Source organism: Paramacrobiotus metropolitanus, unplaced genomic scaffold, assembly GCF_019649055.1.
Source record: "Paramacrobiotus metropolitanus isolate TYO unplaced genomic scaffold, Prichtersi_v1.0 Parri_scaffold0000087, whole genome shotgun sequence".
NCBI lineage: Eukaryota > Metazoa > Tardigrada > Eutardigrada > Parachela > Macrobiotidae > Paramacrobiotus > Paramacrobiotus metropolitanus.
This window is the reverse complement of record NW_026570307.1, coordinates 535,803-554,187: the sequence shown is the minus strand read 5'-3', so window position 1 is coordinate 554,187 and position 18,385 is coordinate 535,803. Positions and strand designations below refer to the sequence as shown.

The window sequence follows — 18,385 nt, the reverse complement described above, 5'->3', positions numbered from 1 at the left end:
CGAACGAATTAACACACGTTGACGGTCAACCCGACCCGGTCGATATTCCGGCTCGAAACATTATGTTGGGCCCACCGTTGCATAATTTACGAGATGGAGTAATTGCCATAACCGGATGTTTTTGTTGTGTTATGCATATGAAATTGTTGATACTATTGGAATTTCCCTGAGGTATTGTAGCGGCATACGGCCACTTTGGGAACGTAAACTCGGTATAGATCTTGGTCCCATGTTAAACGTAACGGTATAATTGTGGTCGGGAAGAGAACGACACTGAAACTGAAGGCCGGGTGCATTTACACTAATAGATATATGATTACACGTGCGACATATGCGTAACTTATTTCTGTCACCTGCGGGCCTGCGGCTGAGCAGTTAAAAAAGGCATCGTATATTAATTTTCACTTATTTAGTCGTCAGAGTTTTATTTATCGTGCATTATTTACATTAGCGGAACATTTAACATTATTTTTAGTAGCTCACAATAAAATTTCGTTTGAAAATGCTAAGTCAGATCATCAATATAAGAATGATTTAAGGATCATTATTTGCAGTTAGATTGTCTGCCAAATTTGTTTATATAGGCGAGTACAATGTGCGATAGACAAATTTTGCATGCTAAAAATGAATTTTATTAAAGCATCACATTAGTCACAGCATCTTATTGCGTATAACGCAGTATTTTTAACGAGAGTACGTCAGACCCGTTTTTCCATTGACGGCTTGTTACAGAAAAGCCTAACCGAAGGAAGAAAGCGTTCTTTACCTTGCTATCGGAATTTTAAAAAGCTTTTTTAATGCTAACACCATCTTGTAGCGGAAAACGGTGGTCCATACTTCATGTTGTAATTAATTATTTGATTCGGCATGCTCCTTCAAGGTACACGCACTCGCAACAAGCAGCCGGTCGTGATAAACTTGAAAGAATCTGCAGCGCACCGTACGTTTTAATTATCGCGATCAATTATCACCGACGTATATTCCCTGAAGGGCAACAGGATCAGAGTCTTTATTTCCGGCACGTTTTCACACTACACAGTCAACCGTCCACTGTGCAGCGTTCCCTTGATCATTGTTATCGATCGCAGGGGTGGGATACTATGGCGCCGGTAATTGTGTATTTGACAGCCAAGAGGCACAATCCGAACATCTTCCGCTCCGGTGCGCTATCACATTCGTCCCGCACCGGTCGAATATTTTTACTTAGTTAAATCATGCATCTCTTAAGATATTGTAGCAAATTATTGTATGTTAGAAGCACTTTAGTTTTTGTATTTTTGAACGTTAGAATAGCTAAACCTGAAAATCTGACGATGTGCCTGGTAACAGAGGATGATTCCTATTATTTTTCGAATATCAGAGCGGCGGCGGTGATTGATTTAGCTATGGAACAGGTTAATTCTTTTGCGGTTTTGCCGGGCGATTTAAAACTGCAAATTATTAATCAGACTGCCGGACCATCGTGTACGCAGCTGCAGTATACGGTTGTATCTAATGTCATGGAACTGATACGGAGTGGTACAAACTGCTTGTCGTTTCTTGGTGTATGTAAGTAAGCAACGTGCCGATTTTTCTTCTTATATTAATTTTCATGTTAAAATTTGCTTTATGACAGATATTCATAAAATAAGCTGGTATTATTAATTCATCTGGCGTACCTGAATCGTCAACCGTTAGTTTTCCGTTCAGTTAAATTTATAAATACCGTAGTGATTTAATTTTTGCAAAGAAGCAGAATTACAAGTCTAAAATACACTATGCGATCTACGAAAACATTTTGGTTGTTAGTTTAAACCCTACCTCAGAGAGCTCCTAATTATAGCCGTTACAAGTAGCAGAGCTGCAAAGCTTATCCAGAACATTTTTCTGATTAATGGGATACGCTGTCAAGCTATGTCGAGTTACGTGGGCAATGATTAAACTTCGATAAATTATGTACCTATTATGCTGCATGTCATTCAGGATTTGGAGAAACAGAGCGTCCATGTGCCATGTTTTATACTTCATGTTAATTAATTTAAATCACTAAATTTGTTGTACGTAAGCAGGGCTGCGCTTGCTGAAGATTATACAATTATTTCACGAAACGTAATACTGCACCAATGTGGATGCTCCTTTTCATATCATGTGTTATGAATCTGCTACAAAACCAGGTGGCGTCCAATCCTGATTAGGTGGTATTAAGGTGTAATGTAATTTTATGTAATTATTAATATCCGCGCACAGGTCATAGCGTAGGTGCGCACACCATGTCAAATTGAACTGACTAACCAAGTGGATGCAGCCATAATCGAGTTACTTTATAGGCAGACACTCATATATACGAGTTTTTTTCACAGCTGTTCTTTCTGCACCGAAACGAATTTCGTTTAAGCAATGCTGAACTTACTGGTGCTTTAAATTATTACTTTAAAAACATGAATAAATGACAAAAGTTCAACTATTATTTAACGTTCAATTATTCAGCTTGTCCCACATCTGCAACCGCACTGTACGGCATCGCACACAGCATTAACGTCCCGATCCTGGGTATACCAGCAGCCGGTGTGACCTCGCTGTCAACGGACGACGAAGTCAACACATTTCCCTTGCTGGCCCGTGTGCCTTTCGGTTTCGGGGACATCTGCCAGTTCCTGCGGATCTTCATGGAGACCTACAATTACAAGCACGTCTCCATTCTGCGGGACGACTCTAATTCCTTCTACACCACATTGTCCACCTTCACAATGCGGCATTTCCGCAGTAATAACGCGGAGATTTTTGCCAACACCCTAGAAATCCCCTTTTTCTCCAAAGGGGCCACCAGAAGTGTTTATGAGCAGTTACTCAATCGTGCCAATGACGTATCACGAGGTATGACTTTTGTATTGCGTGCATTAACTAAATAAATATTCTACGTATACGCGAGCCGGATTTAAAGCGTTCTCAGCGTACGTTTACGTAAGTATTTTACGCGTATGTCAACATACGAGTACATTGGTGTAAGTAAATGAGATCAAAGACCACTTAATGTCAGGTCAGATTGTAGTTAGAGGGGCTGTCGGGAGCCAGACAGGATTCCGGGGTTGCCTTCTACCGCCTCGTGTATTACTAATAAAGTATGAATACTTCTCGTACAGAAATCAAAACAAGTGCGCGAATTCTCATGTTTTGAATTCTGGGAATCAGCTTAGTTACGATGTGATTTTTCCACGAATAAATTCAGGCAATACAATTTTTTTAATATTTATTTGAATTAAATACTGGCGCTGTTAACTGAAAAATGCATATTTTGCGTTATGTTCTGCACTGTGCATTGTATTGTAACTTTAATAGAGCTTTATATATGCTCACGAGTCACGGCTCACTTACGATTAGAATGCTGCTAATGGTACGTAAGTCACTAACGAATAACGCTGTTTAAATTTTGTGCTTTGTACTTGTAGTAATTGTATTGTTAACCAATGGAACAATCGTCCGTCAAATAATGGTGAGTGGATATTTTTCTGTTGTACTCGTAGTTCTTAATCACATTCTACTAAATGTGTTACGAGATTAATTTTCAAAGTGTACGGTGTATGTGGGACCGAAGTCAGCAGATCGTAGTAAAGATTTCGACTACGGTAGTTACGAACATATTTTAAATTTTGTTCGGTGAATTAGGTTGCAGCGCAGGGTATGGGCCTTACCACTGGACAATACGTAAGTCAGGTTTGCTATCTGTATTTTAGTTATAACAACCTTAATTAATTTACTGGAGATAGAAATGTTCCCTCGTCCTCGTAATTCGACAAAATTACAACTGGTGAAATAAGAAAAATGAAACAAAAATCTTGCCGTTTTAGTGTTGAATGCCCATGCTAATCATTTACTGATTATGCAGGTGTTCATTGCCGTCGAACTGTACGAACTGAGTTGGTGGGGAAAAATTCGGGCGAGTGTGGGCGATCGGTACGATACGGTAAGAGAAACACTGAGACCATTTCCGTCCGACATCTCACTCCAATTGAACAGTGACAATATTCAGAAATAATACTGGGCGTTGGCGTATTAAAGCAATATTAAACTGCTAGAAAAATTGCGACGTAATAAAAAAATGCATCCTGATTATCGTGGTTGCCAACAATCTTAGCATGTTCTGATCTTTGGCTTTGAACGTATAGATTGCCACCGACGCCTTTAACTGCCTGCTGATTATATCGCTGTACCAGCAAACGGACAATGCAAATGAAGACAATTTCGAAACAAAGGTCAAACATTTGGCCAAAACAAAATATAATTATTCCTTTGAACCAATGGAAAGGGTAAGATTCGTCTGAAAATATAAAAGTAATATCGTATGCTTTACTAAATTGTATCCACTTCCTTGTAATTGCTTACTGTATTTTTGCTTTTTTATTTACACTGTTTCTTTGCTAATATACGAGTACGTACTATCTATCATCTTCGTATTCCTCATATCTAGATAGATCCGGTTTTGACGGGCTTTTACGAAGCTATTATCGTTTACGCCCAAGAAGTGGCCCTGATGATCAAGGCCAAGCTGGATTACACCAACGGCAGTCTAATAGCCAGCCGCATCACCGATCCGCGCTGGGACTATTTGGGCATCGGCGGCCGCATCCGGATCGGTGACGACGGTGAGCGGGATCGCGAGTTCGAGATGAAGTCCTTCAACGGCGACACGGGCAAATTTGAGGTCCAATTTCGCAGTGAAACCGACGTACGCATACCACACGTGGTGACCTTTCGGAATAAGCCAGCACTTGATATAGGTTATAATGGAGTACCGCTACATGCAGGAACTGGATGGGAACCGGACGTTTCGTACCGTGAAAGACTGGCACTGGCGCACGTGGAATGGACGTCTACCACCGGATGAGCCGGTGTGTGGCTTCAGCGATGAGAAGTGTGTGGACCGGAGTCTGCCCAAAGGAGCGGTGGCGGCCGCGGTGGTTGTACCGATCCTGGTGCTGACCGGTCTGGTGACGGCCGGTGTTTTTGCATTCCTTCGTCTGCGGTGCGTTGATTCGTTTGCTCTACCGGGTTCATTTTTTACTACGCGTTGGGTGACTTTAGCTAGAATTTGTACATATTATTCCAGAGACGTTCATGACTATATTTGGTTTTAAATCTTTCAATATATTTCTTCTCATCAACCATGGTCAATTTTTGTCTCGCTTGCGGTTTATAAACAAATTAAGTATTTCGTCGTCGCCTTATACAACGTAAACACCAGAACGTGTTTCCGTAAACAGGCGGATGAGAAAGGATTACGATCCAAATTGGTGGAAGATCAACACAGACGAAGTAAATGTCCTTCAAAAGCGCACAGGAAGCTCAAACACGTCAAAGAAAACTCTGGTAATTTTATACCTTTTTACACACGTGTACAAGTACCTATGATTTTTCTGAAGAAATATATGGCGATATCTTGCACGTTTTCTCCTGTTTGTTGTGGAGACATAATAAGAAAGAACAAATTTTGCAAAATGGTCATACGCTTTGTATTGCAGACGAGTCATTCCACAAAAGGTTCTTCCTTCAATGCCAGCGGCATGATGACGGACCAAATTGTCGCATCGTACAAAGGCGCCACGGTGTCGCTCATTCCCGTCACAGACGTAGCCAAGCCACCCGGTGCGGATGTGGCTGCTTGCATGACCTTGGTAAGGCAAATGCTATAAATATTTTTTACCTTGGTTATAATGGCAGCGAAAATATTGGATGTATATACTGTAATATTATGAACTGTGTCTGTACAGATAAAAACCGTTGCTCATCCGAATCTTCAGCGAGTGATTGGTGTATCGATAAAAGATGAGCTCTGCGAATACGTCATTGAGGAAATTTGCTCAAAAGGATCGGTGACCAATATTCTACAGAATGAAATCATCAAGCTGGACTGGAGTTTTAAAAACAGTCTCATCAAAGATCTCGTCACGGTGCGCACATATTGCTAACGCAGAACTATATAGTCGACGAATCACATAGCGGCTAACCAACGCGGCAATAAAATTACAGGGTATGGCCCACCTCCACTCGACGGCCATTGGCTCGCACGGCCATCTCAACTCCCACGTGTGCCTGGTGGATACACGTTTCACACTGAAGATCTCCGATTACGGTACACCGTGTTTTCGTAAACCGGCGGAATTGCAGCCATTCAAAAAAGCGGATGTCGAGCGGGATTATGAGCCGCTGTTGTGGCGCGCTCCGGAACTGCTCCGGCAAATTATGCCGGCAGCCGGCACACAAGTAAGACGTGATATCGGTTACGCATTGTCATTATAAAACTGTAATCACAATCAGTTTGCTTTGGATTGCGGCAGAAAGGCGACGTCTACAGCTTCGCCATAATTCTTCAGCAAATAATTCTACGAAGTGGTCCGTTTGAACTGCCAAATGAGCCGCTAGATTTGTCGGAACGCGAAATTTTGGAAGAGGTGACAACGAAAAACCACTTTGTATACGAAGATAATTCGACAATGTCTGCACTTTTGCGCTGGTAGGTTGTCAAAGCAAACATCCCCCCGACACGCCCGCGTGTTCCACGTGCTTCTTGCTCAAATGAACTGTATGATTTGATGGAGAAATGTTGGGAGGAGATCCCGTTGGAACGACCGACGTTTGCCAAGATCAAGGAACGTCTGCGGCGTATCGTCGGTGACCTCGGCGAGAATATTGTCGATCTACTGTTTCGCCGCATGGAACAGTATGCGGCCGATTTGGAGGTTAAAGTCGCCGAGAAAACGCAGCAGTTTATGGATGAAAAAAATCGCTCCGAGCAGCTCTTGTGCCAACTCTTGCCTAAGTATGGAAAGCAAAGTTTACCCTAGACAGACACGCATCGAATAAGATAAAACATGCTAGCTATTTAGCATTTCTGTTAGTTAAACTGCGCTAAGGCGGTTAAGTTATATATACTTTAGGTACCACCTGGATAAGAAAACTATTACGCAACAAACACTATAAAATATTTTTTTTATTATTACAGTAAAAAACGGTACTCAAAAAAATAATACGCACAATTATCATATAAATATTGCACGAATTGTTTGTTACCATTTTCTGATTGTTCTCTAAATGCATTATAGACCGGTAGCAGCAGCATTAACCCGTGGCGAGCACATCGACCCGGAAGCCTATGAGAGTGTGACAATTTACTTTAGCGACATTGTCGGCTTCACGACAATATCTTCCACCGCATCCCCCATGGATGTGGTCAATTTACTCAATAATTTATACACATTTTTCGATGGTATCATCGAGAAGCACGACGTTTACAAAGTGGAAACTATTGGCGATGCATACATGGTAAACAAATTGGCGTCTTTTCACACTGTCGCCTTGAGAAGAAATAGTAATTTTGACTTAACTTCAAAAATCTCCTCTGCATAAAATATGACTGCAGGTTGCTTCCGGTTTGCCAGTGCGGAATGGCAATAAGCATGCCGCGGAAATTGCTACAATGTCCTTGACCATTCTCAATGGTGTCGGATCGTTAGTAATTCCCCATCGACCGACGGAAGCCACTCAGATTCGCATTGGGCTAAATTCAGGTTCATCTGGCACACGAAGGCGTTAATGAGAAAAAGCTGACAATGACCTTTTATTTGTAGGTCCATGCGTTGCCGGTATAGTCGGCTTAAAGATGCCACGTTATTGTCTGTAAGCAGTTTGAATATTAAGAGTCTCCTAATTGTGAAAGCCCAAAAAAGCAGTTTGCTTATTGTTAACATACATAAGTAATAAGAAACAATCATTTTCTTACGGCAGTTTTCTCAGATTCGTAGTAATTCTCACAATGAGTCTAACATCCTTAAATCATTTCCATTAGGTTCGGCGATACAGTGAATGTTGCATCGAGAATGGAATCGACTGGAGAACGTACGTTGTGTTTCTGTATTTTATTTCTAAAAAAAATTATTTAAATTACATTGTAGTATTCGTACGTACTCTGTAGACTGTTTGCATCATTTTTATCGTATGATTTAGCTACTGACTTTATAATCCTATAAAAGTTATAACTGTGTAAAAAATGGCCCATTTTTCTAGCCATGAAAATCCAGTTAACAGCTGAATGCAAAGCCTTACTGGAAAGTATCGGTGGCTTCCGGATAACCGAAAGGGGCGAAGTGTTCGTAAAGGTCAGCTTTTTTATTACGCGCCTAAATCATAGCATCCCGATTAGCCCCAACTTATAACAGAGCATCCGCTAATTCTTATACCGTACAATTTTCAGGGCAAAGGAACACTCGTGACCTACTGGCTCCTGGGAAAATAATCCTATGACATCATTCAATTAAAGCGATCCAGCTTAACCTCGAAAGTTGGGTCATCGACTCCATAAAAAGCACAAAATTTTGTCAGTTCCGTAGCGTAAAAGTTCAGTTAATTTTTTGATTACTTTTATTTCTAACTAGCTGCAATTTTTCTTTATTCCTGCTAAGTTTGTAACATTTTTTCGACCCTAATATGCAGTCCTACCGCACGCCACTTATATTTTATTTACTGATAGCACAATAGGAGATAGGTAAATCAAAGAAAACGAAGAAACCCAGTCAATTTATAACTGCCATAATTTATAAGTAAAATTTTAATGGATCGCCACTGGGTAATAATTATACAAGCATGCTGAATATAGGAAGTGTAAGCGGCAAGAATTGTGAGATAGAAAACGAAACTTATTGATAAGTTATTCAACTGATACATATTAATTTGTCACAAACTGGCGCTGACATGAGTATACCGCGCAGATGCCGATATGTACCGTACGTACATGTTAAGAGGGACAATCAGATCTCAGAATATGTAATTATGGTATACAGTATATAGGGGGAAAAATGTGTCTATCCGAACCAATCCCTTGTACTTCTGATGTAAGCCAGCTGGTGGTTTACGTTGTGGCTTGACAGTGTTTTATGTAAAGCGCTGCCATTAAGATTGCAGGTACTGATAACAGGTAAGCAGCACTCGTACAACTGCAGGTAAACAGGCTAAAACTGTGTTATAGGCTTATAGCCCGGACCTGCCTGGTGCAGCTAATACCACATGTACCGTCAATGCCGCACAGCCTTAATAGCGGCGCTGTACATAAAACGCTGTGCAGCCACAACGTAAACCACCAGCTGGCTTACATCAGAAGTACAAGGGATTGGTTCGGCTAGACACATTTTTCCCCTTATATATACACACTGGGGTACAACAGCTACGACGACAAAATAAGGTACGGGTTTCTTGGTGTTGTTTAAGTGATTCAGATTCCTTCAGGTCATTTTTGTCCGCCTTCTGGTTTACGTGCACTTATTATTGGAAAAACATTGGTGTGCAAAACAACCAAAAAGCGATTGAATATAATCGTTTCTTGAATGAAAAACAAAAAGACTCGTAACTTATACCGCGAACCGCCGGCATTAATTAATGAAAATATCAATGAAAGATTCCGAATTCCCCCAATTGTGTTCTGTCAAGCGCCAGAATAAACAACAAACAAAGCCAAGCTGTGGTATATAAACCGAGCAACGACCGCTGCAAAAATCGTCAATCACTTTCATTCGGTTTCTAAACATTTTCAGTTCGTTTTCAAATTGCAATTTACCAGCTCTACCGCAACGCAACCATGCACCTGATGAAGTATTTCCTTCTCCTCGTCGTCGTCCTGGCTCTTGTGGTGAGTTTAAATTGGCAATCCAAACTTTCAATAAACTGGCCTTTAAATTTGCTTGTCTTAGTTCTAAATAAGTTTTGTTCAAAAGCCGTTTGATAATAATAAATTAATATTAAGCGATAAAGTCTCGTTACAAAAAAGTCCAGTAAAGTGAAAGCGCAATATAAAATTTATAAAGAATACAAATGTTAATAAACATGGGTGGTTGTTTTCCTTTCTTCATATGTCAAACATTCAAAAGGGAACAGACGGTCAGCTATTTAATACTCCTTATTACATTACAGTTCGCTGGAGCCGAAGCGGGCAGACCAAGCGGCGGCGGCGGCAAAGGCACCCCAAAGGTAAGCATTAAAAGTGAAATCTTAATACGTTTGCCGATCATATTAACACTTAGTACATGAAGTATCACAGTGAGACTGCAGCGAACAGATTGCCCCTGATTCTGAATCGCTGATTCACACTAAAGGGCAAGTCGTAATGGTGGTGACCTTTTCTTCCAGAGTCTGGACAATAAGCAGAAAGAACAAATCAGGGAGAAGAAGTCGAAGGGAGAGAAAGCTAAAGATATCGCTAATGAACTCCATCTCCCCGAGTTACTGGTCGAAGCATTCTTCAACCACATCTAAACTTGTGCACCGGTACAGTTCCATGACGGAACATTTGGTGGAGCTGTCAAAGATTCCTTTGTCTAGTCTGTGTTGATTTCTACGGGTACATTGCATGTGATTAATTGCGTGCTTTTATAACTTCATTTTGATTTCATGGAAATCCACGATAGATGTCGACACAATTGGTTGACATCCGGATCAATTCACCGAGTTATACGGTGGCCGTACTTGTACAGTTTTGCATTTTATGCAATGACCAGTCGGTGAATAAAGTCTAATACGATACCATCACAGAAATGTTTTGTTTTCTTCGGGCACATAATTTGCACTGAACACCTACGGTAGGCGTATTCAAAAGATAACAACAACAGCTTTTGAATACCGGCAAATGAAAATCAATCAATACGACTGTACGAGTATTTCTTTGGGCGAAGAGGATTTACAGAGCAAAAACTACGGTGCCGAAGATTTTCACCTAGCTGAAGTCTGATTCCCTTGCCGGTACATCACTGTTCACGAACATCTGTTCAGAATCCAGAGGAGTACCTAACACAAGTATGCCTATGTAGCTACAGTGCTACTCTTCTTTTGCGGAATGATTACTGACTGAGCCTCGCCACCGGAAATAAAATACAGCCAGTGGCTTGCTGATCGTGCATGCCACGTTCAAATTTTCTACCAAAATATCCAACTACTTATCTACCTTTTTACTCAATTTAACTGCTTATCTACTTATCTACCAAATCAAGGGCTGCCGTGCCGGTGCCCATTCGTTGTATGAAGTACGGGGCAGTCCTGCGCGATCGATCCGCGGCCAGTTCGCCCTCATTGCTCAGATTCAGACATTCGGGTATCCTCCAACGCCTATGTAGGTTTTTTGTGCATTATGCGCAGTAGAAACGACTGGTAACGTGTGTCATTACGATCCGGAGCTTATCTACAGAGGATGATTTCGCAATATGCTTCCAGCAAGGGAAGAAATTCCCGATAATTTTCCTTTCTGTCCTTTTTATCTGTTTGCTATGTAACCTTGTTGAATAAAGTGTGCCTAACTGATCAGATTGATTTCTTGACTTCGAGCGGTAAACATGGAACAAAAAAACTAATTTGAGACCAAGGTGCCGTGTGCTGGCGCTATAAACAATTTGTAAAAACAACAAAAAAATCGCCGAGCGACTGATGAGCAAAGGAATCGTTATTTCTCTTACTACGATGAACAAGGTTTTGGAACAATATGGGCCCGAGAGTGAAGGGCCCAATTGTGTTCGCCTGTAAAGCGCCCTCGAAATCAGTGCCTACACAAAGTGCGCACCAACTCCCTTATCGCCAAGGTCATACGGGCTATCTCGACACTGAATCCAAAGTCTCAACGACAGTTGGAAAGGAAATTTGGGACATCCCAATACATGTATGCTCTGAATGGTCAAAACAACTATACCGCACGTATTCGAGATATCGCGCTGCAGAGCTCCGTTTTTTAACATACCCGTTCTTATCTCTATGAATCATAGCTTATGCACCATGGTGCGCTGCACTGGCCGTATACCAGCCAACAGAGAAAGATGTCTGACTCTTCGTATTTTTGCCTCCAGTGCTTACTTATCGGTTTTTGATACGATGGAATCACTAGTGTCATGGCTTTTTAAACTGGTACCAAACTCCCGATCTTTCCACACTGATTTTCTAAAGTATTGCACTCATCGTACAGAGGCACAGCCCTATCACGAACGGTATAAGCATCAACCGGGCTGCACCGGCGCAAATGTATGCGATACTGATTCGGCCTTGCCTTTGAAAATTAAACTGCTATAAGGCTGTGCCTAAAACAGGCGGCTTCTAATCTATGCGTCACACCTAATATGCAGCGCTTGCCGTTCTTCATCCCAATTCAATAAATTGCTTTAAATTTGATATTAATTTTAGAATTAATAGCCACCGAAGGTTCATTTCGTTTATATCGGTGTTGATGGCAGGTTTTGATTAGTATTATTATCACAGCAGCTGTGTCCCTAATCCCTATCATTTATAAGTTTTCGTGTTACAAATGAAGCAGATGCGACAATAATTTTCGACAATCATAACGAAAGTTTTCACAGAATCGCTCAAAATCCACTGAATTCAGTAGGCATATTTACTACTGTTCAAGGTAACAGCAGCGTGCGATTTCGGTTTAAACTTTCAACCAACCAGCCAACCGATTCAAATTTTAGAGTATTTCTTAAGTTAACGGAACTGTCTGTGTTCCTTTAAGATACAGAATATTCGTAACTTTGCACGCAGCAACAAACTAAAAGCTGAAAACGCAATTTTTAAGTTACAGAGCACCTTAAGTGCGCACCGAGAGGGCCTACTGTAAACTTATTACTACACTACTACAGCACTATAAACATCGTTAAATAACTAAATGCTATTGTAATTATTGTAGTTGCCTGCGAAGGTTGAAAATAAACAATAACAATGGTGTCTGATTAATCAGGCAGTGCAAGATGAACAGGGATCGAAATACGGCGAAGATGCAGATTTTACGGTACACTCCAATGATTCACTGGGGCCGCTTAACTGGTCAAAATCATAAAGGGTGGCATTTTACAGGCTGTTTCTGAACTACTATCTGATGTACCTACGCTGCTAGTGTGCTGGGCTTGATGGTAGTAAATTAGCCTTAAGTTCCGGAACGAGTTAGTATCGGAATTTCCATGGTATCTTTTTATAGTTTAGTATAGCTACCTTCGAATAATCTTGCAGAGCATAAAAAAAATTTGCTCCTTTGATCGAACATGTAGGGCGCTTCCGGCCGTATAAACCGTACCATAACGATGCACGCGCTAGTTATTCTTATTTATCGCTTAAAATTGAGCTGAATTATTGATCTGCTTATAACTTATTGATTTTGAAGTTTGCTGCAACTTTTTTTTACTGTAAAATGGAACCTTCGGTAAGTCAGTGATCGATACTCAAATTTGTATTAAAACTACTAAAATCTGTAAAAGGATGCCAACTGCCAGAATGATAACCAAATAGAAGTAATGCGCCGTCCAGGGTGGTTAGCAAATCCCTTATCAGCTGTATTCAACAGCTGACGGTATGAAAATTAATAGAACTTGTAACCTTGTTGATTCTGATTGCCACTTGACATTCATCCCTAGCTGCAAAAGCGAAGACACTACTAAGCTGCCAAAAGCAGTTCCGAAGTTTGTCTGGTTCCTTCTTCTTTTCAACGGTGCTCCGGAAAACAGCTATTCGGGATGTATTGTCGTCAGGTAAGTCGGGTACGGTAGTTAACGTCATCGGAAACTTTGTCGTTGAACTCGTGGTAGCTGATAGCTTTTGCGGTTTTGCTTTTTTCGTTTGCGTTCACGTCTCAAATATAGTTTGGTGCTACTGGCGCATACTGTAACTACTGTGCACGCATGTTTTGTGTTTGTGGAACGGTTGAGTTGTGTGCTGGACTCCGTACAGTAGCGAAATCACCACGATGAATTACTACCTAAATTGTACAGGGCCTCTCCTCCTTTGCGCGCCTGTATTCGCAAAGCAGCCGAGCCTTTGCTGCTGTTCCCCAGCCACGGACACATGCCAGACCCCAAACGGTCGCTGGTATCAGTTTCGGTACGTCGCTGCGAACTCGAAATACAGTATCCCATTGATCAGCGCTGATTACGGCATTGTATTTGAATTATCATAGAGTTGACGGATGAGCAGAAATCCTACCAGGTAAGAGTAAGACGACAATTAATTATGAATGTTACTGTATGTATATTTTACTCTTAAAATAGGAAACCTTGCTCGGTTCGCTTTGGTAGATTTCCAGATTATCCTTTTTTTTCAGTTTCGTGATTGTAACTTGTGCTTACCTAATTTACACATTGATAATTTAACACAAACAATTTCCAAAAATTTTGGACCAAATAAATGCATCTACAATTAATACAATGATATAGTCTATTTATATACGTTTTTTTGCAGTCCTTGTTCTAATTGGGTATTTTAAGTTTTAGTGTTAACAGCATCTGCTTTGTATAAGTTAAAAATAAATTCATGTCTATGCGTTGGTTTGCGTATTTGATGTTATAAAGTTACATGCTGCAAGTTGCAGGAACTCTGTTGTTTGTTTCTGCTCTCTTTGGATTGCTGCGGATTACTAAGTGGTTAATTTTGTAATTTCAGGAAGTTGTACGGAAATTTGCGCGCGAAGAAATCGCTCCCAGAGCTGCAGAATGCGATAAAACTGGTGAAGTACGAAGAGGAAGATACTTACAATAAATTGCGCCGTAGTAATTTTCACGTTAATAATCATGGACTTCAGCCGTACCTCTTGACCATTCTTTAATGGCTTGTGCTTATCCGAGGCTCAGCCGGCTTATTTCCGATTCCCGCATTAGTTGATTGAAATCGTATTTTGTTTTTTTTTCAAAGTTGTGGATTTTGCTAATTGACGCTTTTTTGAAATCGTTCGCTGTGTTGCATCAGTAACTCCAAAGTGGTTTAAATTGAAGCAGTTTTAGATTTGAACTACTGTACACGAAAAAAGTTGCCGGAAGTAAGCTTACACCGTTTGTGCACGATTTTTCCGTTTGTATAGTATCCTTGGGATATTATCACGAAAGCGTTTGGTCTGGGCTTGATGAATTTGCATGTTCCCCAGGAATACGGGTATTTAGTGCAGATATTCCATTAACTTTCAGTCCCTTGCAACTACAGTACGACGTAATTGCCTGGATATGCTAAATTTGCGTTATTGCAGAGGCGCTGGATTGGGAAGTATGGATGCGTGCGTTATAATCGAAGAGCTGGCATGGGGCTGCACCGGCATGACATCGGCCATTGCCAACAATGGCCTTGGGGTAAGACTTCCATAATTTGTATTGTTCTGTATAAAGTTATTTACGAAAAATATTTATGTTGTTTCATGATTACAAATGTATTTATGCGGTTTTTAAACGTATAAATGACAGTTTCTGTTGGTTACGGAGTATTCAAAGTGTTTTTCAACGTACGTAGTCGGCGCGTTGGAAAGTGTAATACATTTTTTTGGAATCTTTCGAAATAAGTGGCTCTGGAACTTTGGTTCTGTAATGCGCATTCCGCGGTCAGAAATGTGCTCTACCGAAATTACGTGTTTTTACGTGGATTTTTTACAAATAATGGCTCATAAGCCTCGTATCACGTAACTCGTCTGGATTTTCAAGTTTCATGTAGTTGCAGAATTACCAACTCAATTTTATAGCAAGCACCAATAATTCTGGCTGGTACGCACGAGCAAAAGAAGAAGTACCTCAGCAGCATGACAAGGAGTACCGGAGACAAACCGGTGATATGCGCATACGCTGTGACGGAACCACAAGCCGGCTCTGATGTGGCTGGTTTGAAAACAAAGGCCACTAAAAACAAGGATGGTTCTTACGTTTTAAATGGACAAAAAATGTGGATCACTAACTGTAAGTCACAGTAAGTCTTTTCGGTAACCGCAGTAAGATTTGATTTTAAAACACGATGCTACTTCATGAAACATCATGATTATCACGCAGTTGTACGATGCTTCGGAATGAGTAGTTAATTCATTCACCATAAACGTTGTTGAGAATGTTGTGTATGTTACAGCCGGAAAAGCCGATTGGTTCTTTGTTTTGGCACGGACATCGGACGATTCTAAAACACCCACGAATAAGGCATTTACTGGTTTCATTGTGGAAGCAAACAGTCCGGGAGTTACGGTGGGACGGAAGGTGCGTTCACGCAGTTTACAGCTTTCATTCTGCGAGCTGATCATGAAGAAAACTTAACCGTTGCATTTTGCAAATCTTGTTGTAGGAATGGAATATGGGTAAGCAACAGTCGTTGTACAGTATTCGTGTAATTGCTTTATGCTTTGCGCAGTTTTCCTGATTAATCGTAAGTTATGGAAGTTCATCCACTAACGTATTTGTACCTGTACGATAGGTCAACGTGCCTCGGACACGCGCGGCATCACATTCGAGGATGTTGTGATACCGAAAGAGGTAAAAAAAAAACATTATACGTACCATCCTGCCTATTATCTGTAAACAATATGCATCATACTAGATACCGCGCAAATTTGTTGTAAAACATCTATTTTTTATTTTACGTGTAAAAAAATTGCAGATCTTGAAATTATAATAGTTGCACAAAGTAAATGCACTTAAATTGAGAAAAATACAGCTTACTAACAAAATAGACTGTTTTCGCACAAGACGTGGTTGCATTCACTACGCATAACTGCATTGTGCATATATGGTGGTATATGATAGTAACGTTCTCTTATTTTCTGACACTTGCCTGTTAAGGTATTCTGTATTAAGGTATTATGCAAAGGATTTTTTTGTCAAAAAAGTATGGTTTCCGCCAAAAACTGACTTAATTTCTGTGATTTTATCTGAACAGAATGTTGTCGGTGGCGAAGGCGGCGGATTTAAAATTGCCATGGGAGCTTTCGGTGAGCGGGCATTTCGTGCAGCGGCCCCCAGGATCTGCTTAAATCGATTTAATACTTAGAATTACAGTAATACTTGATATTTATTCTAATAAGTACTAATACTTAGTATTTATTTGCGCCTTAATTAGTTCAAGTTACAGTAAGTACTTGAGTATACATGTATAGATTTTGGTGACGTAAGTAATGATAACAAATAGAATTGTCAAGGAATTATGTTTATTTTACAAAATAATTACATGGGAATTGTTTAACAGATCAGACGCGGCCGGTAGTGGGAGCGTGCTCGGTGGGCTTGGCGCAGCGCGCCATGGATGAGGCTGTCAAATACAGTATGGAACGCAAGACTTTTGGCAAATTTCTTTTCGAAGTAAGACTTACTGGTTCAATAACTTCATTGTCAGTGTCAAAGTGCGAAAACTAAACGCACTCCTGGTTTACACTTACAGCATCAAAGCGTGGGCAATATGTTGGCGGATATGGCTATCGGAGTGCAGAATGCCCGTTTAGCAACATACAGAGCGGCATGGGAAGTGGACGAGGGCCGGAGTAATACCTTTTATGCCAGTATGGCAAAATGCTACGCTGGCGATGTCGCCAACGAAGTTGCCGCGAACGCTGTTCAGGTGCGTTTTGCGAACGACTTTTCTTCCATCTTTTGAACTGCGAGCGCTAAAAATTTAGTTTTGTCCGAGAGCTTTGTTTTGTGCTGGAAATATCTTTGATGTGTGTGGGTTGCTCTATTTTACAGTATAATAATTACTTTGGTCTATTTTACATATGAAACAGCTTGGGGACACTTGATTTTTGGTGTGTATTTATTAGTTTTTCATGAATAGATTTTTGGTGGTAATGGATTTAACAGCGAATATCCAGTGGAGAAATTGATGCGGGACGCTAAAATATTTCAGGTACGCTGTCGAATCAGTAAACTCTCAAAACCAGTGCACTTTAATGATTTTTTTGTTGTAGATTTACGAAGGGACCAGCCAGATACAAAGATTAATTATTTCGAGAGAATTGATTAAGCGTACTTTACAGGGATAATACAACAGTTTATGGTCGTATGAACAGATTTTATTTTTTTGATTGGCATGCAGAGTTGTTATTTCCTTTTGTTGACGTTATTACCAGTCCGGATTTCGGTTTCATTTGGTAAAATTTGAAAGTTTTTTCGAAAATTAATATTGTTACATTCCGGTTCTTTCAATTTAATTTTTTTTGTTAAGAAAAAAAACTGTTTTATCCCAAGATCCAAGCGATGTTTAAGACTCCCGACTAATTGTAAGAACAACAGGAAGACAAGGTAGATACTACTCTGTACAGGAAATTTAATAACACACCGCGAACAACCAACAGATATTGCAGCAGTATACGATTGACAAAGACAGAATTACAGTATTGCTGTAAACACAATTGCAAAATATTATCAATGAGATATTAATATTATGGTATTATGGTCATAAGGTAAACTTGCAGTAAAAGTAAATTTTGCAGATGGAGATATAAAAGTGTTACTTACGATTAATTCAAAGTTGTAAATTGACAAAACATTAATATTGTATCAGCATCGTACATATTAGCACAAAAGATCCAGCCGTGAAATCGTGAAGCGCTAAACGTGATTCGGTAAAATTGGATTAAGGGCGGAGATATGACAGCGTGTACGTACACCTC

At 40.3% G+C, this 18,385-nt stretch overlaps 2 protein-coding genes across 4 annotated transcripts; both read left to right on the top strand.

The window, feature by feature from the left end:
• Positions 1-560: 560 nt before the first annotated feature.
• LOC129596144 (atrial natriuretic peptide receptor 1-like) lies at positions 561-9,076 on the top strand. Of its 2 annotated transcripts, none has more exons than XM_055493332.1 (20): positions 561-1,548; positions 2,467-2,853; positions 3,426-3,469; positions 3,643-3,681; positions 3,863-3,940; positions 4,143-4,283; positions 4,445-4,678; positions 4,755-4,999; positions 5,238-5,343; positions 5,496-5,648; positions 5,745-5,924; positions 6,004-6,237; positions 6,312-6,425; positions 6,492-6,793; positions 7,077-7,296; positions 7,394-7,541; positions 7,602-7,650; positions 7,820-7,869; positions 8,038-8,129; positions 8,225-9,076. In XM_055493332.1, the coding sequence occupies exons 1-20, from the start codon at positions 1,215-1,217 to the stop codon at positions 8,264-8,266; spliced, it is 3,192 nt and encodes a 1,063-aa protein (XP_055349307.1). In that variant the 5' UTR covers positions 561-1,214; the 3' UTR covers positions 8,267-9,076. The 2 variants fall into 2 exon arrangements, with proteins under 2 accessions (XP_055349307.1, XP_055349308.1); XM_055493333.1 differs by having other exon boundaries at positions 4,445-4,702; positions 4,782-4,999.
• A 4,278-nt stretch (positions 9,077-13,354) lies between these two features.
• Positions 13,355-17,961, top strand: LOC129596248 (medium-chain specific acyl-CoA dehydrogenase, mitochondrial-like). 2 transcript variants are annotated; one of them, XM_055493476.1, is made up of 15 exons: positions 13,356-13,517; positions 13,758-13,866; positions 13,943-13,971; positions 14,425-14,493; positions 14,840-14,910; positions 15,002-15,101; positions 15,485-15,695; positions 15,859-15,983; positions 16,069-16,081; positions 16,198-16,256; positions 16,660-16,711; positions 16,966-17,078; positions 17,158-17,334; positions 17,548-17,619; positions 17,681-17,961. In XM_055493476.1, exons 1-15 carry the CDS (start codon positions 13,503-13,505, stop codon positions 17,753-17,755), a joined length of 1,290 nt encoding a protein of 429 aa, XP_055349451.1. In that variant the 5' UTR covers positions 13,356-13,502; the 3' UTR covers positions 17,756-17,961. The 2 variants fall into 2 exon arrangements, with proteins under 2 accessions (XP_055349452.1, XP_055349451.1); XM_055493477.1 differs by lacking the exon at positions 16,069-16,081 and having other exon boundaries at positions 13,355-13,517; positions 15,859-15,996.
• Positions 17,962-18,385: the final 424 nt, after the last annotated feature.